At 41.9% G+C, this 22780-nt stretch overlaps 1 protein-coding gene across 2 annotated transcripts in view; it reads left to right on the top strand.

Annotated features, from left to right (window-relative positions):
- Positions 1-22780, top strand: part of KNL1 (kinetochore scaffold 1) — a 49463-nt gene that overhangs the window by 8950 nt on the left and 17733 nt on the right. For both annotated transcript variants that reach the window (XM_065593152.1, XM_042849478.2), the window contains exons 5-14: positions 491-552; positions 1067-1116; positions 1653-1692; positions 2961-2998; positions 3345-3397; positions 4764-10361; positions 12391-12538; positions 13690-13757; positions 13900-13998; positions 21875-21990. In XM_065593152.1, the coding sequence (XP_065449224.1) occupies positions 491-552; positions 1067-1116; positions 1653-1692; positions 2961-2998; positions 3345-3397; positions 4764-10361; positions 12391-12538; positions 13690-13757; positions 13900-13998; positions 21875-21990 (6272 nt within the window). The remainder of the gene's footprint in view (positions 1-490; positions 553-1066; positions 1117-1652; positions 1693-2960; positions 2999-3344; positions 3398-4763; positions 10362-12390; positions 12539-13689; positions 13758-13899; positions 13999-21874; positions 21991-22780) is intronic.

The raw sequence follows: 22780 nt of genomic DNA, 5'->3' as shown, positions 1-22780 counted from the left end.
AGTGTGTCAGGCAGTATGAGAAACACTCCCTGTCAGTAGTGCTCTACTTACTGTGCCTGAGAGATGACTGATTTTTGAGAGGAAGACTCCACAATAGCTGCTTGCTCTAGGGTGGGGATCTGTAGGTTAGGGAAAGGGAAGTCTGAGAAAAGCTGCAGATGGAATTCCTGTTTTTCTAGCTAAATTAGGCCTGGTTATATTGAAATCTGAAACTGTGCATCAGACATATCACATTAGCATGGAGAATAGTTAATGCAGAACATATACTTTAAGGGCTGCATCCTTAAGTCTAATTGGTTCTCTACTGCATGACTTTGTGGATTATATGTGAACTCCAGTTTTTGTGCTCTGATGAGCTGTTAAAGATGATAGTAAATGCATTCTATGTATTGTGCGCCCATCTTTTCCAAGGAATGGTTTGCTGGTTTATATGGAATAAGATTAACAGTCACCTGTAAATCATATTGTTGTGTCCTCTCTCTATCTTTAGGATTATGACACTGAGAAGCGTCGGAAGAACTCTCGCCGTGTCAGCTTTGCAGATACCATAAAGTACGTTTAATCTGAAAGTTGCTGATCTACAGATTGTTTATGTATAAATGTACATCCCAGGCAGTGAACTGGTGGCCAGTGAAACTGACAGGTTTGCATAAATGCATGAGAATTCAAGTGAAGGAACTGTCTATTATTGGTGGCGGGAGTAAATTGAAAGTCAGAGACCTCAGGAATTTGAAGAGATCTATAACCCATTCTTCTGCCTGTCTCGAAAAGAAGGCAAAAGGGAAGATGTTATAACTAGAATTTTTTGGTTGTGTCATTAATTCACTTTCGTGGCTTTCATTTTAAGTCCAATAAAGATAATTTCCCATGGGAAGTTGGAGGTAGATTCAGGAAGTTCTTGTCTTTCTGAGCACTTGTGTTCAGGTATTTTGCAGAACATACAATATAGAGAAGGGCTGAAATCAAAAGTGATTTTTTTTAACTTGGTTTTAAACAGAACATCTTTTGCTCTAGTAGAAATAATTTTGTGTAGTTTATACAATGGCTATTCTGTTCTTTGTTTCAGAGTTTTCCAGACAGATCTTCAAATTAATGTGGTAGAGCCAGAAAATACAGGTAAAGACTCATTTCTCTTTCAATTATAGGGTCTACAGATCTGTTGGCCAGTGGGTTTTCAGCATGCGTGCAGCTACATAAGCAGAACTAGACCTGTCAGTCACTGACTGATAGGGAAGGGCGGGGCCAAGCGTCAGTGACAGGCTGAATCAGACCTGTCAATGTAGCTGCATGCAGGCTGAGAGCCAATTAGTTAACAGTTTTGTAGATCATGTAACTAAGAGAGGAAACTTTTGATAGATCAAAATAAATGTTTCTATTTTATATATTTAGCCATTTGTATTCAATTTCTACAGACCCAGCAGAATATCCTTCTATCTACTCCCAGCTCCCAAAAGTTTGTGTAGCAAGTACCTGAAAAGAGTTAACAGGACTTCAAGCTGTTCTGTTCTTCTGGTTTTCTGACTGTGAGAGGGCACAACAAAAGTCAGAAAGAGTAGAACACCTTTTTCCTGCAGTTAATTCCTATCTCTGAATGTCTTGATGTCGCTTTTCATATTGTTGCTTTAATATTTGTATTCTCATTTTATTTTTAGAGAGCGCAGCAAATATAAGGAATCAAATCCTATTTAACCAGTAAGTTTGGAAAATTGCTTTTTTGCACACCTTAAGAGCTGTGCTCTGAGGGAGGAAAGTTCCTTGCATGATACAACCATCAAAATTAATGTTTCTCTCAAAAACAAAATTAAACATGGCATACTCTTATTTTAAAAATTAGTTTAGGGGGTTTAGCTTGGTTATGGAAACGATAATCTTGAAGAAAGCACATGTTCAGTTCAACCACTCAGAATAATAAGGCTGTATGGGTCATGGTATTCACCACTAGTCATAGCTCCCAAAGAATCTAGAACAGTTTCTTCTTCAAGCTTTCTGCTGCTAGTGATGTTTAATTCTATGAAGATAGTGGAAGTCTTTAGAAAATAACAAAGCCTAAATTTTTCCCAAAGATTTTTAAAGGATGGACAGAAATAAGACCTGTATGTTTCAAAGGCTTCCACTCCCTATGCAGTACCACAGTGGTGGTATTTGCACTTCAAAAAACAATTAATGGGACAGGGAAGATAGTTTGGATCATATCTATACTAGATAAAAATATTTTTAACATGTTAGCTCTTTGAGGTGAACCCTATTGAGTTTACTAATTCATGCTAAAAATACACCACTTTTCATAGTGAAGACAAGCCCATGGAATCTGGGCTCTAAGGCCTTGTCTAGATGAGGGGGAATGTGGTGGTGTTTTAAAAAAATATTAGTGTGATTTTGATTAAAGTGTTTAAAACATATTGATGCACCTCGTGAATGTAGAGTTTGATGCCTTTAAAACATTTTAGTTGGTGAGGGAGGAGCTTAGGATTGGCTACGAACAGCTAACATTTTTAAAGGAGTCAAGCCCTGTCTAGGTACTAACATGCTTTAAACCAACCCTCGTCCCACCTCCCCCTCTTTATCCCCCATTTTTCCTTCATTGTGCTAAAGTCTATCAGTCCTGAAAGAGCAGTAAAGGACACCGAAAGGAGGGGGCATCAGAAGTCACACTGAGAAGTGTTCACTTGATACTCCCCTTTCCCCTGAGATGGAATGACTGGAGCCTTTTAGTTTACAGAAGATTGAACTCAAACTGCCTTATAGCTCATTGGGATCAGAAGGGGATAACCTAAATCAGAAGGTCTGGGCTTAGAATGAGGAATTAATTTTAGCCCTTCTCTCTTCCTCAGTGGGAAATAATAATTCACCAGTATGCAAAATATTTGGGATGCTCACTTCTTGTTATAGTACTGAAATAAGAGCCCTGTGTTTTGAAATCTTTTACTAAACTGTTTATGTAAAACTACTTTTTTTTTTAGAAATGAAGGGCCTGAAACTGTTCAGTGCGAGATTACTGGTAAGTTTGAAAGTAGATTTCTTTATTAACAAGTTACTTTTGTCCAAAACTGCTTATTGTGAAAAAGGATGTGAGCAGTCCTGGAACAGTCTGTCTGTTAATGAAGAGAACTGTTGTGTAACTGGGGTTTTTGCCCCATAAACTGCTTGGCAAGCATCCTGCTGTAGGACCTCAGCTACTTCCTCACAAGAGACTGATGAAAACTTATTTCAGGGTATATTTGTCTTAGTTGGCTGTATTTTTGTTCAGTCCACACTCAGTTACTGATACATGTAGACTAAGTTCACAGATCCCCATTTCCTATGATCCAAAACTCAATGGATGCAATACTTTTTTCTCTTAAAAGGGATGGACACTTTGCTTCATGCCCCAATCCAGACACCGGTGCAGCAGACTGAGGTATGTGAATACTTTCACTCTTTCATGCTGAGAATATTTGGGTCCAAAATCTATTGCATTCATTTGTGTAGGAAGTTGTGATCTCAGGGTATGCAGAAGAGACTTTTGTGCCAACTGCCTTTTCATAGCTAGGAGAGCTCACCCATGCTTTTCTCATCTAGTGATCTTCTTTTGAAGATTGAGGCAAGAATAGATACATTAACCCATTATCCCTGTGGCCACTGCATTGTTCCAGAAAGATAGTAAACAGTTGGTGTTTGAGTGTGTCTCTGTAGTTTACCCTACTGACTCAGGCAGTGAAAAGCCCAACCTTGCAGCTAATCTTATTGTAATCATGGTTGGTCATGGTAAATCATTGAGTTTGTGTGTTGTTACACTTCACTCATGCATCCTGGGAGGATGTAACCCAGTGTTGTGGAACATGCTCATGCTTCTTTTTTTTCAAGACAGACATTTGCCAAGATACTTGCTGCTGTTGCAATGCCATTTGACTTTTTTTAGACTAGGATTTAATGATGGGTTATCTAATACAAACTAACTAAAATGTTCTAAAGTCTAGTGTAGACAAAGCAGTGTATACCTTAACACATGCTAAACTGGTCAAGTTAAAGCCTAGACTCGTGATCGTTTTAGAAAAGCCCAAACAGATTATGCTTCTTCTAGCATACTGCTTATTGCTTGCATTGCATAAAAGAATTGTACTTTAAATAAAGTGTGTATAGAATATTTTTCCTTGATGTACGCTTTATAAAATATGAGGACCCTGGTCAATTGTGGATCATTATTGGTCAGTTTTCTTTTACTACGTTTGGTTGTCTAAATCTTTTCTTCATTATCTTCTTGGTTGTGGGGGAAAAAGAGTTGTATAACTTCCAGACCCCATTGCTGATATGAGCATACACATGCCAGCAACAAGGCAGGGCTTTTGATTGCAGCCAGGAAGAAAGGATTAGGCCACAACATATGACTGGAAAGAAAAATGGAACATTTTTGATCCATAACTGACCCAACTTTATGAATAAGGATCAGTGATCCAGCTATAATCTAAGCAAGATAGATCCAACATATTATAAGTTTATATACCACTGTAGAATTCTGAAGGAAACTCTTACTCTAAAATGTTACACAGCATTATGCTGTAATTATGGAGTCCTGTCTCTTTCCTTGAAGGTGTGTAAGCTTTCATTTTTAGCTACAGCTGTGTCTGTACTTGCTGCTCACCCAGAAGGTCAGATACAAGTGTATTTTTAAATAAATCAATAAAACTGGCCTTTATGCCACATTAATTGAGCCTTGTATTAACCAGAATAATTGATTTAGCACTTCTTGTAAATGTCAGTAACTTTCATTTCCTGTCCTTCATTAGTGGCATGATACAGACAACAATCAAATGAATAGAAACGACAGAACACTTATCTTTTTGGATGAAAATGAAATGGATATGACAGCTAGTCACACTGCAGTGATCACACGTAACCTTAAAAACAATGAAGAAATTGACAAACCTAGGAAAATAGACATCAAATCATTTTTAGCTGGGTTAACATCTAAAAACGAAGGGCCAGAAATGAACAAGGAATTTCGTTTTTTCTGTGATCCTACAGAGGCAAATTATGCATGTCCATCTCTCCAACAGAAGCCAGACTTTGACCCAGTAAAGAAAATAGATTTCAGTGAATTCTTGACAAGCCTGAAGTCAAGTGAAATGTTTACCAGCCCCACTCTTGAAGGACCTGACAAGGAGAACCTGTTTTTTGTCCCTTCACAACTTCCAGAAAGTAGTGCATTTCCTCTAGGGGAGTGTGTATATTCCCATGCACAAGAGAACACCGGCAATGTGACTAGAATCTTCAGAGGACAAGATGATGGAATGGATATTACGAAGTGTCATATATCTAACATTAATACCATGTTCCCCAATACTTGTGAGGCCTTATCAAAGCAATTAGAATGTGGTGATGTAACTGTGGCTTGTGGAGATATGGATATGACTGCCAGCCAAACTGTAAAAATGTCCCTCACCAAAAATAACACATTCAACATTGAGAAACACAGTCAGACCATCAGAATGGATTTATCCGGTTTTGTGGCTGACCATTCTAGATTAAAGAGAACATCTAACCATCAGTTGGTTGTTCCACAGGACCCCCAAAGATGTGTTGAAAAGAAAACTGTAAGTGTAGAAGATGAGGAGGGTATTACTGAAAGCCATACTATCTTGATAGACAGTCACAAAGCATCACAGACCTCTAATCAAGGTTGCAGAACAAGGACTGGGGTTCCTGGATGTGTTTCTTTTGAGTCCGTCTTCCATGGTGATAAAACCATTGTCTTTTCCAGCTGTAATGATATGGAAGTTACTGGGAATTGTACAGTTGTAAACTGTAATGAAACTTCCAAGGCAACTGGCAAGTCTTGTTATGAAGCTTTTCAAAAACCAGGAAATGCCATCTCTTTGCTAATGGAAAAAACAGTTTCAAGAGATGACGACATGGACATTACAAAATGTCAAATAACTTCAGATAATCAAGTTCTCAGGCAATGTAAAAAGAATGCACACACAATATCTTCTGTGCCAGATAATGGAAGTGAAAAAGGGATCCAAAATCACAGAGCTGCTTCTGAGACTCTGGGGCTAGATTCAAGTGCAAATCCTGGTTCTTGGACTTCTAAGGGCACATTTCGACACAGCACAGTGACTTCTCTGCTCGTTTCACGGCCAAGTGACAAAACAGTAGTCTTCTCAGGGGAAGATATGGACTTGACTAGAAGTTATATTGCCAAGGATGTTGAAAAGGGCATTGAAAGTCAACTTCCTCCTGTCTCTGCTGATATGTTCACCTCTGTGAAATTCAAACCTCAAAGTTTTGGTAACAAATCTAGCTCTTCTAATTTAAATGAGCAGGAAGAAATGGAAATAACTAAATGTCATGCTGTAGTCATTGACAATCAAAACACTGGAATAACTACAAGCCAACAACAAATGCAGCCTAAAACTATTCCAGGAGAGAACTGGAACAAAGAAGTGAATGGAGCTGTAAGTCTTCTAAACCATGACAAGGAAAATCCTCTTTCAGGAATGAGTGATCACATGGATATTAAAAGAAGTCATCCCAATCCCAAAACCATTATTTTTTCATCACAAGAGCAAGAGATGGAAGTCCCCAAAAGCCACAGCAGTGCCAGCAACAACTGTGTGCCGAAACCTTTGCAAAGGCAAAACTGTGAAATATCTCAACAATTGAGGAAAAGTCTAGTCAACCCTTCACTTGCCTATACTAATGACAAAACTGTTGTTTTTCCAGATGATCAAAGTATGGATATAACCAGAAATCCTACTGCTGCTCTTGACTTTGCTCCTATTCTAGTAGCACAAGAATATGAGCGTACACATATTCAGAACAGTATAATATCTAAACCAAAACAACTACAAAATAAGACCCTCTTATTTTCTGGTGGTTCTGATATAGATATTACTAGAAGTCAGACTGCGGCAATAGAATGTGGGAGTCTCAGAATGAACTCAAATCAAAAGAATGACACTCCTGGAAATAAGCAAATTCCAGCCCTTGCTGTTCCAAGGTTTTCTTTCACTTCTGGTGATGAGGCCCTTCCCTCTGATATTAAAGGAAATGTGCGTTTTGGGAAGACAGCAGGAATACACATTGACTCAAAAAATTCCAAATTGCAACAGCAAAGCCATACTATGGTAGCATTAAACAAGGTACTGTCAAACACTGCAAATCCTGAGAGACTTTCTTCAACTAGTAAAGCAGCTTCACTTTCTTCAACACAGGACTTCACTAAAACAGCCAGAACATCGATGCCAGATACAAAAAATTCACAGATGGCTTCTCTTTTGGAAAAGTCAGTTGTTTTTTTCTCTGAGGAAAATATGGATTTGACTGGTAGCTGTGTAGTAAGTGTTCCTGATACAGTTTTAACAGAAAGAAAAGATACTTTATTTCCAAAGAAAAAGGAGTTGACCTCATGCCCTACCATTATAGCTGCAGATAGTGTGCAGCAACAAGGATGTGACCAATGCCCCTTAAATCCATCGTCTCTTTCAAATGAGAAGACTGTCATATTTTCAGTGGATGATGATATGGAGATGACTAAAAGTCACACAATGGCAACAGACAATAAAATTTACCTACAAGGCAAGAGTTCAAGTAATGGAATACCCTTAATCCCTGCAGATAAAACTGTTGTATTTACATACAATGATGACATGGAAATAACTAGACCCAACACTGTTGTAATTGATAAACCTATGGAAAAGGCTGCATCCCAGACTGTGCCAGAACTAGGTAAAGGGATTGGAAGGAAAAGTCTGATTGGATCAACCAGTGAAAAGACTGTTGTGTTTTCACTTGGTGACGAGAATGACATGGAGATCACCAAAAGCCACACCATGGCAACAGACAATAAAATTTACCTACAAGGCAAGAGTTCAAGTAATGGAATACCCTTAATCCCTGCAGATAAAACTGTTGTATTTACATACAATGATGACATGGAAATAACTAGACCCAACACTGTTGTAATTGATAAACCTATGGAAAAGGCTGCATCCCAGACTGTGCCAGAACTAGGTAAAGGGATTGGAAGGAAAAGTCTGATTGGATCAACCAGTGAAAAGACTGTTGTGTTTTCACTTGGTGATGAGAATGACATGGAGATCACCAAAAGCCACACCATGGCAACAGACAATAAAATTTACCTACAAGGCAAGAGTTCAAGTAATGGAATACCCTTAATCCCTGCAGATAAAACTGTTGTATTTACATACAATGATGACATGGAAATAACTAGACTCAACACTGTTGTAATTGATAAACCTATGGAAAAGGCTGCATCCCAGACTGTGCCAGAACTAGGTAAAGGGACTGGAAGGAAAAGTCTGATTGGCCCAACCAGTGAAAAGACTGTTGTGTTTTCACTGGGTGGTGAGAATGACATGGAGATCACAAAGAGCCATACAGCACCAATAAACCGTGAAATCGCCTCACAAGGTGAGAGAGCACCTCAAACCCAGTCTGTAGTTCATGGAGATAAAATGGTGTTTGTATTTAATCAGGATGATATGGAAATAACTGAATCTCACACTATTGATAAAACTATGGAAAGAGTCATGCATGTGGATAGATTAAAACCGGATAAGTGGGTTGGACAGGAAGCTTTTTCAAATAGCAAAACAGTTGTGTTTGCAATGGGTGATGACATGGAGACCACTAAAATCCATACAGTGTCCTTAGATGATAAAATCGCCCTACAAGGTGAGCAAACCACCCACGTTGGTCCTGTTCTTCCTGTTAATGAAACCATTGTGTTTACATGTAACCAGGATAAGATGGATATCACTGCATCTCACACTGTTGCTATTAATAGTAATAATCTTAAAGGATCTGAGAACCAAGAAGTGTCAAGTAAAAGCCACCAGCAGCAGAATGTATGTAGAACATCGGCCCCTATCTGTGGAGAGAAAATGCATTTTATGCATGCAGAAGATTTGGGTAATGGATGCCACTCAGATTTTAGGGACAAACATGGACCAGATTTCCCTGCTTTATCAGTTTTAGTATTTCCCTATAAAAAGGAAGAAACAGATACACTGAAAATCCACAATGTTGCCACGGAAAAGTCCATTGGTCCTGTCACTCTGTCACTTCCTGAAGTCACTTTGGATAATATTCAGGAACCACAGAATGTTATTAACCTTCCCAAGGGCAACTCAAGTTCTGTATACTGCCAGGATCCGAGAAAACAAGTAAAACCTAAATCAAAGAGAGTGTCTTTCAAGCTTCCAGAGAACCAAATAGAATCCCCAACTTACAAGAGTGAAAGTCAAAGAAAAGTTGCTGAGAATAGGCTCCTGGATGGTGATGAAGAAAATTGTAATGGTGTGTCCCAGGTTCAAATTCCAGTCCAGCAGTCTCACTTATCTAAGGAGATCACTGATAGTTTGAACAGGGGTGCACTTAATGTGTTGGATACTGGAAGTATAGACTTGAAAGATGATCCAGGGAAGTTGACTTCATCTAGACATGAACACAGACCCACAGAGTTAGACATTGATGGACCAGACACTGTTATACTTTCTTACAAAAAGACTAAGGAAAATGAGGGAGTGTCTGCTGAATGGGAAAAAATTACAAAAGATTCCCCAAAAGACTCTGAACAGACTAAGCAATTCTCCCAAGTCAATGACATTCCTGCAGAACAAGTAGACCCCAGCCTTGTGTCTGAATTATCAGGTATTGTTAATATTTGTTCAAGGCTAAAAAATTGTAGAAGGAAGTCTGAAGTTGTCCCAGTCTCTCAAACTGCTGCTGTGTCTAATAGTGCTGAAACTTTTCCCAAATTGGCAACACAGCCAGAAGATCCTTTGAGCTTAGGAAAAGATGTTGAAAAGGAGTCCAATAATGCATTTTATATCAAAGAACAGGAAAATATATATTTTGAAACTGGAGATGCTCCTTTAGACACAACACATACAGATAAATGTCAAGTGAGAAAGCTACCCCTAGGTATCTTCCCGCCTAAATTGCCAAACAAAAAAAATTCCACTGTTCCAAGTGTAGAAGACCTCAATGCCAAATCAGTGGGCGGAGTAGAAGCTCAGGTTCCAGAAATAAATTTAGTCACCAGCAAAACCTCCGACAACATCTATCCCATTGGAAGGCAGAACTTGAGCCCTTCTCAGTATATAGATGAGGAATTGCTTCCTACATGCCCAGAGGAAATGGATTCAGTTGAGTTTGTAAGTTATGAGCCCCTTGATGGAACCTGTAATGAGATGAACAAAAAAGAGATCTTTCACAATAAAAGCTATCCATTAGAGGAGCAAGAAACTTTCAGCAACCAGAAGAGAGCTTGGGAACAAGAGGAAGAGGAACTCCAGAAAGGAAAGAAGATCAAGAGGAGTGAGAGCTGGGATGGAGATAGCACAAAAGAACAGCGGGTGAGCCTAATCACTCAGTAATCAGAATGTGGTCAATTGTCCCAGGGCTTTGATTTCATTCTGCCTAAATTATAGGAGTGTGAATTAAAAAGTTTCTTAGTGTAGTCTTTACTCTTGGGTTTCTCTCAATCACCAGTTCATTAATGTTTATGGTTCTCTGCCTTTCCCCACTGTCTTTCCTGTCTTTTGCCTTAGCCACAAAATAAATTGATGTGTGGAACTCCCTACTGAAGTGAGAGGAATTTGGGATAACGGAGAGAGTACTGATTTTCATGCCAGTTTTAAAGCACCCACCCTTAATAGTTTCATGCTAATTCTTTCTTTGGTATGTGTTTATAGTCATCAGACTATTTGGCAGGGTCACATTGCTTCGTTAGCTTTTCCCTACATACCCAAACTTAGCAACATTTGTGTTTCTAGTAAGAAAGATGGAGCAGGATGTTGTTAATACTTAGAATTATGACCTGTTCTCCAGCAGATTTAACTTAATTCCTGCCAAATGCACAGGCAACCTTAATTATAGCATTTTTCAGTGCTTGAATTTGCAACCTTAATAATGTTCTTAGTTCTTTGTGTCTAATAGAGATTTAACTTAAACTGATTCCTTATCCAGGCTTAAATTGAGTTTGCCATGTCCACACAGGATTTTGCACAGATTTAATTAAATTGGTTTAAAATTATACCTTGAGTTAAACCACAGTGCAACTTGGAATGTAAACAAAGAATAAGTTATTGTCCTTGCCCTGAATAGCTTTAGCTGAGATAAGGCTCAACAAGTGAGGGACAAACAGCAGGAAGAAGGGATAGGGAGAACAAGGATAACAGTAATGAGGTCATGTGGTTATATAGACTAGTCGTAAGTCATGCCTTTATTTGGCTCTTTTTAATACCTTAGCTTTTTCTGTTTCTTTATTTTTAATTCCTGTACCTACTTTTATTTTTATAACTTTGCCTGGCTCTTTTCTAAAATTATATTTTTTAATTCCTTAGACTATTTCTGTAATGAGAGCAGGTGGGAGGCATGAAACAGAGCAAACAACAAAATAGTTAGCATTACCAACTGCATACAAAACAAGGGGCAACTGACTGGTTGTCCTTGGAGGAGTGATGTTCTGGAGTGGGACTGAACTGGGGTTTTACTTCACAAAGAGTTGTGAGACTGTCCAAAAGCTGGAAAGGTGACTGCAGCCCCAGCTGCCAGAAGAGCTGGGAGTTAGACAGGTGGCTGGTGTGGCCTTTTGGTGGGATGCCTTACTATTTAGTACATATAAATAGGGCCCTACCATATTCATGGCCATGAAAAATGCGTCACAGACTGTGAAATCTGGTCTCTTGTGTGCTTTTACCCTATACTATACAGATTTCACGGTGGAGACCAACGTTTCTCAAATTGGGGGTCCTCACCCAAAAGGGAGTTGCAGGGGGGTCACAAGGTTATTTTGGGGGGGGGGTCACAGTATTGCCAACCTTACTTCTGCGCTGCCTTCAGAAGTGGGCGGCTGAAGACTGGCAGCTGTTGGCCGAGTGCCCACCTCTGAAGGCAGTGCCCCACCAGCAGCAGCACAGAAGTAAGGGTGGCAATACCACACATGCCACCCTTACTTCTGTGCTGCTGCTGGCGGCGGATCTGCCTTCAGACTTGGGCTCCCTGCCAGCAGCCGCTGCTCTCCAGCTGCCCAGCTCTGAAGACAGCGCCGCCACCAGCAGCAGCACAGAAGTAAGGGTAGCAGTACCGCAACCCCCCCTACAATAACCTTGCGATCTCCCCCCCCCCAACTCCTTTTTTGGGTCAAGGCCCCTATAATTCCAACACTGTGAAATTTCAGATTTAAATAGCTGAAATCAGGAAATTTATGACTTTTAAAATTATATGACTGTGAAATTGACCAAAATGGACCGTGAATTTGGTAGGGCCCTACATATAAATATGCAGACGCTAAACATGATTTGCTATGGAAAGTCACAACGTGGCTTTTATATAGCAAGTGTCGTAATAAATATCTGTTTTCTTAACGCTGTTTGATTTCAGGCTACCTCCAGCATCATTTTATCTCATACCCAAGCAGAAACTCATGAGGGTGAAAATCCTCCAAGTCTATCAGCTAAAAGCCTGGAGAGGACCAACTCTAGCAACAGCAGCTGTCTGGATTCTCTTAAAGCTGACATAGATCTTAGTAGTAAGACTCTCTTGGCAGTATTCACCTAAAACTGTTAACTTATTTCAGTTTTAATCAACTTAGTAGATAAGGGTCTCTTACCAGCATTTATTTTCTCTGGGAATGTTGCATGTCGTGTAAGCTCTGTATGGTAATATGTATTAATCTTTTTCAGTTAAGATAGCTCTTTGATTCTGTGGATGAGTACAAATTGTAATGGCATTTTTCCTAAGAAGTGATTTAGAAAAAGCAGACTGTTGTTACTAGTTGAAGGAAGGCCTGCAATAATTTTTCTCTGTCCTCACCAGAAATGGTGGTTATATTCATAACAGAGAGGCTCAGGTGTCACAGATCAATTGAGATGACACAAGGGGAACATATAATAGAGAGAACTGAAGAAAATATAGATAAGTTTCTTTCATTTGATTATTCAGACAAATAAGATTTGAAAGTTGAAAATATACTTTGAACAGAAAATCGAATTAAAATGTAACTTAAAAACAAAAGCAGGCTTGAAATTTGAGAATGTTGGAGTTAAGATTCATAAGCAACTTAACTCTGATCCCATAACCCTTTTCACCACCAGCCTAATAAGTCATGTGAATAATATTCAAATGGTATTAGGATATATTCTAAAACATAAACATTAGAAACTTCATATTATTAACTACTAATGAACTTTCCTATTACCTCAAATTTCCCCAACAGTATTTCTTTGGCTGCTAAGCCCTGGTCTACATTATAAACTTATGTCAGTATAACTACATTACTGAGGGGTGTGGAAAATCCACAGCCCTGAGCGACATAGTTATACCGGCCTATAACTCCCAGTGTAGACAGCACTATGTCGACGGGAGGGCTTCTCCTGTCAACATAACTACTGCTTCTCAGGGAAGTGGAGTACCTACGTCGATGGGAGAAGCTCTGCCTTTGGCGTAGGTAGTGTCTGCACTAAGCCCTACAGCGGTGCATCTGCATCGCTGTAGTACCGTACGTGTAGACAAGCCCTGCGTAAGCATATTTTTTAGGCAGAAAAAGCATTGTTCATATGGTTTGAAGGTCAAACTCTGAATTATATGAAAATTGTTCTTGTAATCTGAACTGGTATGGACCTACGGTCATGACTTCATAAAGTTTTATTTTTGAACCACAGCAATCTCCTTTCTCTCTAGTGCAGCGAAGCAGTCAGATGGAGTCTCAGCTTCTCATGGACAGTATTTGTGAACAGAATTTATTTGAGGTATGTAGATATCTAAAAGGCTTTTAATTTTTTTCCTAATAAGAAACATGTTGCCTGTTTTCTCTTTAGATACTTTTTTGGATGCACCCTTGCTAATAAGCTTACTCTAATTATTGATGTGTACACTTTATTCACTCTGTAGAAATTTCAGGATGGTGTTATCACTGTAGGGGAGTTTTTTACGCTTCTCCAGGTCCATATTCTAATTCAGAAGCCCCGGCAGAGTCATCTTCCAGCCAATGTGAGTATCTAACCTCTCACACGCATACTCATCACTGCCACTTAAATTGTGTTTCTCTGTCTTTATTTCAATATTTTATAGAATCTGCCTAAAGACAGCTAAAGAAGTTGAGTTGTAAAGATCTTTGTTATCAGGCCCACAGACTAACCATTCCCTTTCCCTTTTCCCCAGTTTACTTCTGAATAAATATAGATAGTTTATTTTCCAACCCTGTAGATCAGGTCACCTCAGAATTATTACACACTAAGGGCGTATCTACATGAACACTTAGTTTGTGGCATGCCAGGGTGTGAATCTACCCCCACTAGCCTGCTGCGTGCTAAGTATCTGTGTGGGCACTTCTGACGTGCACTAGCAGTTCTTTTGTGTGCATTGATCTACTCCCGTATCCTGTACTCTGCTTTGAAACTGGCTTTGTAAATATATTCTGGAGTGCAGCTTTTATTTGGTAAAATGGCAATGATTACATTGGGGCTGGTCTAGTAGTCCAGTTTCTGTTTCTGATCTCTTCCTTGTGCCAGTAGGAACTGCTCGTTGTGCCAGAGATAATGCACACAGCACTCCTGGAAAGTGGGAATATTTAGCTTCTTACAACAGCAATCTCTGTCTAGTTTAGGAGTAGCTTTGGCGGGATATTTTATTGTATTTTATTATATTACTCCTGAGGGCATTCTGCACCTAAAAATTATGCGCACAATATTTTAAAATTCTGCAAGTTTTATTTGTCAATAAATAAATGCAGAGGCTCCGGCATGGCAGTATGGGGAGCACAGGCCACTGGCTGCACAAAGGTGGAAGGTCACCTGCTGTCTCCCCACCCCCAGGACACGGACTCAGCAGTGAGGCTGCACCCGACCCTGACACAGCACAAGACCTGGGTCTGCCCCAGAAACACCCTGGGGCCATGCCCCTCTGTACCAGGTGTGGGGCAGGTAGGCTCAAATAGGCAAGATCCAAGTGTGGAGGGGCTCAATGTGGGGGAATCCACGTGTGGGGTGAGAAGATTCTGTGTGGGACAATCTGGGTACAGGCAGCTCAGTCGGGGGGTCTAGGTCTGGGAGGATCTGGGTGCACAGTGGCTTGTTCCAGGTGCAGGAGCAATGAGACTCTGCAGGGGCTTCCAGGGGAAGGTTGTTGGGGCTCAGCAGAGTGGTCTGGATGTGGGGGTCTCAGGAGAGGCATCTGGGTGCTGGGGGAGTGGGGCTTGCTGGGGTGAGGGTCTGGGTGCAGCTAGTTGGGGGTCAGTCACATGGGGGTCTGGATGTGGGGGCTCAGGGTGGTGTAGGGGGTGGGGCATCAGGTTGGGGGTTTGAGTGCAGGGAGCTCAGTGGGGGGTGGTCTGGGTGCAAGGGTGGGGGTCTGGAGGCAGGGGGTCTGGGTGCAGAGGGGCTCCAGATGCAGGGGTTGAGGTACAGTGGGGTAGGGTTTGGGTATGGAGGGCTAGGGGGGTTCTGGATGTACCAGGTGAGGCTTGGCAGGGGTGTCTGGGTATGGGCAGTCTGGATGCACAGGGGTTGGGTGGATGGGGGAGCAGCACCCTGTACAGTGACCCCTTCCCCCACAGCTGAGAAGTGGAGTGATGCGGGGAGGATGCTGAGCTTCCTGCAGCTGGGGGAGGTTTCTGGGGGTGGGTCTGTCACAGCCCCAGCCACTCCTTGCAGGGGAAGAGGAAGTCCCAACATCTCCTGCCTCCAGCCCAGCCGAGACTAGCAGCTGATCCTGGCTCAGGGTAGGAGCCACTGGCTGGGGTGTCCCCAGCCCTGCAGTGATTTACCTCTTCACCGGCTGCTCTGGGTTCCTGAAATGTTGTACCTGTGCTGCTAGGGAATGGTGTGTCACTGCTCTTGCAGAAACCTGGTAGAGTGAGGATAATCAATGGGACACAATCATTCCAGGGTACAAAATACATCGGACAGAACAGGTCGTGAGGGAGGACTGGCACTATATGTGAAAGAAAATGTAGAATCAAATGAAGTAAAGATCTTAAGTGAATACACATGTTCCATAGAATCTCTATGGATAGTAATTTCATGCTCTAATAAGAATATAACATTAGGGATCTATTATCGACCACCTGAGCAGGACAGTGATAGTGACGATGAAATGCTAAGGTAGATCAGAGAGGCTATCAAAATGAACTCAATAATAGTGGGGGATTTCAATTATCCCTATATTGACTGGGAACATGTCACCTGAGGACGAAATGCAGAGACAACATTTCTTGATACTTTAAATGACTGCTTCTTGGAGCAGCTGGTTCAGGAACCCACAAGGTGAGAGGCAATTCTCGATTTAGTCCTGAGTGGAGCGCAGGATCTGGTCCAAGAGGTAACTATAACATGACCGCTTGGAAATAGTGACCATAGTATAACAACTTTTAACATTCCTGTGGTGGGAAGAACACCTCAAAAGCAAAACACTGTGGCATTTAACTTCAGAAAGGGGAACTATGCATTTAAACAGAAATGAAAAGGTACAGTGACTAGAGTGAAATCCCTGCAAGCTGCATGGACACTTTTCAAAGACACCATAATAGAGGCCCAACTTAAATGTACACCCCAAATTAAAAAACACAGTAAAAGAACTAAAAAAGAGCCACTGTGGCTTAACAACCATGTAAAAGAAGCAGTGGGAGATAAAAAGGCATCTTTTAAAAAGTGGAAGTCAAATCCTAGTGAGGTAAATAGGTGCATAAACACTGCCAAATTAAGTGTAAAAATGTAATAAGAAAAGCCAAAAAGGAGTTTGAAGAACAGCTAGCCAAAAACTCAAAAGGTAATGACAAAATGTTTTTTTAAATACACCTCTACCTCGATATAACCCTGTCCTTGGGAGCCAAAAAATCTTACCACATTATAGGTGAAACCGCGTTATATCCGAATTCGTGTTCTATCGGGTCGCGTTATATCTGGGTAGAAGTGTACATCAGAAGCAGGAAGCCTGCTAAACAACCAGTGGGGCCCCTGGACGATCAAGATACAAAAGGAGCGCTTAAAGACGATAAAGTCATTGCGGAGAAACTAAATGAATTCTTTGCTTCAGTCTTCACAGTTGAGGATGTTAGGGAGATTCCCAAACCTGAGCCAGCTTTTGTAGGTGACAAATCTGAGAAATTGTCACAGATTGAGGTGTCACTAGAGGAGGTTTTGGAATGAATTGATAAACTTAACAGTAACAAGTCACCGGGACCAGATGGCATTCACCCAAGAGTTCTGAAAGAACTCAAATGTGAAATTGCAGGACTAACAACTATGGTTTGTAACCTGTCCTTTAAATTGGCTACTGTACCCAGTGACTGGAAGATAGCTAATGTAACGCCAATATTTAAAAAGGGCTCTAGAGGTGATACCGGCAATTACAGACCGGCAAGTCTAATGTCCGTACTGGGCAAATTAGTTGAAACAATCATAAAGAATAAAATTGTCAGACACATAGAAGAACATAAATTGTTGGGCAAAAGTCAACATGGTTTCTGTAAAGGGAAATCATGTTTTACTAATCTATTAGAGTTCTTCGAAGGGGTCAACAAACATGTGGACAAGGGGGATCCAGTGGACATAGTGTACTTACATTTCCAGAATGCCTTTGACAAGGTCCTTCACCAAAGGCTCTTACGTAAATTAAGTTGTCATGGGATAAGAGGGAAGATCCTTTCATGGATTGAAAACTCGTTAAAAGACAGGGAACAAAGAGTAGGAATAAATGGTAAATTTTCAGAATGGAGAGGGGTAACTAGTGGTGTTCCCCAAGGGTCAGTCCTAGGACCAATCCTATTCAACTTGTTCATAAATGATCTGGAGAAAGGGGTAAAAAGTGAGGTGGCAAAGTTTGCAGACGATACTAAACTGCTCAAGATAGTTAAGACCAAAGCAGACTGTGAAGAACTTCAAAAAGATCTCACAAAACTAAGTGATTGGGCAACAAAATGGCAAATGAAATTTAATGTGGATAAATGTAAAGTAATGCACATTGGGAAAAATAACCCCAACTATATATACAATATGATGGGGGATAATTTAGCTACAACTAATCAGGAAAGAGATCTTGGAGTCATCGTGGATAGTTCTCTGAAGATGTCCACGCAGTGTGCAGCAGCAGTCAAAAAAGCAAACAGGATGTTAGGAATCATTAAAAAGAGGATAGAGAAAAAGACAGAGAATATCTTATTGCCCTTATATAAATCCATGGTATGCCCACATCTTGAATACTGCATACAGATGTGGTCTTCTCATTGCAAAAAAGATATACTGGCACTAGAAAAGGTTCAGTAAAGGGCAACTAAAATGATTAGGGGTTTGGAACGGTTCCCATATGAGGAGAGATTAAAGAGGCTAGGACTTTCCATCTTGGAAAAGAGGAGATTAAGGGGGGATATGATAGAGCAGGGGTAGGCAACCTTTCAGAAGTGGTGTGCCGAGTCTTCATTTATTCACTTTAATTTAAGGTTTTGCGTGCCGGTAATACATTTTAACGTTTTTTTAGAAGGGGTCTCTCTCTAAGTGTATATTATGTGACTAAACTATTGTTGTATGTAAAGTAAACAAGGTTTTCAAAATGTTTAAGAAGCTTCATTTAAAATTAAATTAAAATGCTGATCTTACGCCGCCAGCCTGCTCAGCCCGCTGGGTGGGGGGTTCAGGGCAGAGGGCTGGGTGTTGGGGCGGGACTCGAGGTCAGGGCAGAAGGCTGGGTGTGGGGGGGTTCAGGGCAGAGGGCTTGGTGTGGGGGGGGACGACTCGAGGTCAGGGCAAAGGGCTGGGGTGTGGGGGGGGGTTCAGGGCAGAGGGTTGGGTGTTGGGGTGGACTCGAGGTCAGGGCAGAGGGCTGGGGTGTGTGGACGTGCAGGGCAGAAGGCTGGGTGTTGGGGGGGCGACTCAAGGTCAGGGCAGAGGGCTGGGTGTGGCGGGGTTCAGGGCAGAGAGCTGGGGTGTATGTGGAGATGCAGGGCAGAAGGCTAGGTGTTGGGGGCAATTTGAGGTCAGGGCAGAGGGCTGGGGTGGGGGTGGGGGGTGCAGGGCAGAGGGATGGGTGTGTGTTGGGGTGGGGAGGTGCAGGGCAGAAGGCTGGGGTGTTCGCCTCGTGGGGGTGCTCCCAGCCCCCTGCCCTGAGCGGCTCACGGCAGGGGGCTGGGAGGGATATGACCTGTTCCACCCCTTCCCCCAGGCCCGTCCCTACCTCTCTCTGCCTCCTCTACGGAGCAGCCAGCATGCTGCGCTTGGCTCTGCTCCTCTGGGAGGAGGAGGGGCTGGAATGCACCATGTTGTGCGAGGGAGGAGGGAAGCTTGGCTGCCGCAGGACCAAGCTTCTGCCTCCTGCCCCCGCAGGGGAGAGCGGTGAGCGGGGGGGGCTGAGTGGGGCAGGGGGCTGGGACCCCCTTCCCACCGCTCTCCCCTGCGGGGGCAGGAGGCAGAAGCTTGGTCCTGCGGCAGCCAAGCTTTCCCCTCCCCCTTCTTCCCACAGTGTGGTGCATTCCGGCCCCTCCTCCTCCTCCTCTCAGTGGGCAGCAGCGTGCCACTCAGAATCGGCTCGCGTGCTGTAGGTTGCCGACCCCTGTGATAGAGGTATATAAAATCATGAGTGATGTGGCGAAAGTGAATAAGGAAAAGTTATTTACTTGTTCCCATAATATAAGAACTAGGGGCCACCAAATGAAATTAATGGGCAGCAGGTTTAAAACAAATAAAAAGAAGTTCTTCTTCACACAGCGCACAGTCAACTTGTGGAACTCCTTGCCTAAGGAGGTTGTGAAGGCTAGGACTATAACAGGGTTTAAAAGAGAACTGGATAAATTCATGGAGGTTAAGTCCCTTAATGGCTAATACTTTCTCTAAATAGTGAGTTTTGTGGGCCTACAGATTAATGTAGCTATTTCTAGAGCCCTGCGTGGATACAAAAATGTGGATCTGCATCCGCAAGAATCAACTTGTATCCAACCCACGATCCACACTCCAGCTTTTATCTGTATCCACACTGCACCCGCAGCAGCACACTATCTCACAGTGCCTCTCGGAGGAGCATCTGTGTTTGTGTGCATGCGTGTGTACTGGATAAAGAAATCTATATGGCTTAATAAATGTACACACTGCTATTATTGTTATTTTAAATATCAATCTTATTATAGAACAGGCATGAGAACAAATAGCCTTTTACATTAAAAATAATAAAATAAAGTCTCAAGTCAATAATACTCAAAATCACAAACTGAACTGTAAAATAAAAAAGTCTGCCACCTATTTAGCTTGTGATTTATAAAGTCCTCACACTTAGAGCTCAGCAATCCCAGTTTCTTTCCACCCGCCACTGTTCTCCCTGTGGAACCATGCAAGGGGAATACTATCTCAGGGCTACAGTGCTTCATTTTTTCTGGGGCTCAGCAGGTCATCCTCCTAGGCGGGCTGTGAGCAGGGGAGCGAGGAGCAACGACAGGCGTACTGTGACGCAAGGCCAGTTTCCCCATATGGGCGCAGGAGGGCGGTGCAGGGGTGATGGGCATAGGAGGGGGGGTGAAGGTACTTTCCAGCTGCCCAGCCAATGTTTTGGTAGGTTATCCTCCACGGCCCCCTAGAGGGCTGTGAGTAGGGGAAAGGAGCAACGATAGCAGGCGGTCCGTGACTCCAGATCAGTTTCCTCAAATGGGCACAGGAAGGGGTGCAAGGGTTAGGGGTGAAGGGGGCACAATACAGGGAATAGGAGCGATGGGGGGAATGCAGGGATTAGGGGTGCAGGAGGTTGGTGCAGTGGTATGGGGTGTAGGAGGGGGGTGAAGTAGCTCTTTGGCTGCCCAGCCAGTGCTTAATTTGTGCCGTATCAGGTCAGTTGGAGAGGGAAGCAGCTTCTTCTGCAAAGTAAGTCAATATGGCTTCCTGACTTACTTTGCAGAAGTAGCTGCCTCCCCCTCCAATTGACTTGATATGACAATGAAGTCGGGAGAGGTTTCCTAAATTGCTTGGCTGCTTAAACTGTGGTGATAGGAGCATGGGGGATTTTGCTACCTGTCTTGATCTATCACCTCCCTTTTCTCTGTACATGTGGGGAGAGGGAATATAGGATCTGGAAGGTGTGGAAGTAGCCTCATAGGCTATGAGCTGAAGACAGCTGCTTCCCTGCTGAGATCCTATATTTAGAGCTCTGCGCAGATACAAAATTTGTATCCGCAACCGATCCACGATCCGCAAAAATGGTCCGTGGATATCTGCATCCACGTATGTGTATATCTGCTGATATAAAGCGGATATACACGGATTTGCAGGACTCTAGCCATTTCACTAGTGAATGAACAGTCAACAAAACCAGAAGCTTCCTTCGGCCATCCTTGCTTCAAATTAGAACAGCCTACATAAATTCTTGTCTATGAATAAAATTTTCAAAAGCATCCAGTGACTTAAGCACTTAGGAGTCTGTCTGATTGAAAGTCAACTGGACTTGGTCTAAGTCAGATGCGTGCTTTTGAAAATTGTATCCTACATGTTTTACTCTAGCAGTTTTCCTGAACTGTAACCTGTGTACAGATACTCTAGGGCTGGCCTTTAAGAATAAAAATAATATTTGGCACTCATATAGCATGCTTCATCCCTTGATCTCAAAGTGCTTCACAAAGGTGAGTAAATTCGAGGTACAGAAGTGATGTGTCTTACCTTAAGATGCATAGTAAATCTGGTACAGGATGGAATAGAACTCAGCACTTCTAACTCCTAGTGCTCTGCCCTTTCCACTAGGCCATGCTGCCCCCCATAGGAACTTTCTCTGCAATAAAATTTCTGCTAAATAACTATCTCAATCCTGGTACTAATTTCTGGATGTGGATTTGACTTGAAGTTGGTGTTTCTGAAATGCACTCTTTTGGATTTTTTAGTTTCATTCCTCTTTCCCTCTCTAGTATGCAGTGAACACAGCTCCTACTCCAGAAGACCTGATTTTCAGCCAGTACATTTATCGCCCCAAGCTGCGGATTTATGAAGAAGATTGCCAGGTTCTTTCTCAGATGATAGAAGAGTAAGAGAGGGGTTGTGTTTTTTGTCATTCACAGGGAATATTAGTTTTTTGTTTGTTAACCCATCATCTTAGATTTGGCTGCATGCAGGATGATCTGAAGGGAGTAATTCCATTATTTTCCAATGGACAGGTGGAAAAAAGTTCAAGACTGTAGTAAGCCTGTTTAATTTTAAACAAGTAATCATTTAAACCTGTGTATTAAAGCTGAATGTGGGAAAGTCTTAGTAGGACTTGTGGGTCTGGAGGTGGGTAGAGACAAATCTTGCAATAGTGATTTAATTTGTTCTTTATCTCATCAGACTTGTAAATGTAACTTAATGTTAGCAAAAGTAAACATTTTTGGACACTTTTATCAAAGACAATAAAAGATAGCAAACAGAAGAAAGAGCATGATGGATTACAATCTGCCATTATCTGTTCTAATTCTCCAGAATTTATCAAGTTAAAATATAGACAGTACGATATCCCAGAGTCTTAAGTTTTCTTGTTCATGATTGATTCTAGTATCTGATTCTTTAGTCACCCGGCAGTTAAACTGCTAAAACAAAACATAGGAAATAGAATGTAAAAGCCCTCCTAAAAACTTAACAACCACACCACCAATTCCATTTCCTCCTCCGTTGTTCCCTGAACAATTCTGCCCTTCATGCTCAGCCTTCCTTGAAAAACAAAAAAAACAAAAACAAAAAAAAGACAGCTGGGGAAAGCATGAGCTTTGCATCATATTCTGTAGGTTATCAAATCTGGGCTTGTGCAGATTTGAGATGGAAATAAATTCCAGGTTGCCTCT

This window comes from Chrysemys picta, chromosome 4, assembly GCF_011386835.1.
Source record: "Chrysemys picta bellii isolate R12L10 chromosome 4, ASM1138683v2, whole genome shotgun sequence".
Taxonomy (NCBI): Eukaryota; Metazoa; Chordata; order Testudines; family Emydidae; genus Chrysemys; species Chrysemys picta.
This window is presented reverse-complemented; position numbering and strand designations above follow the sequence as displayed.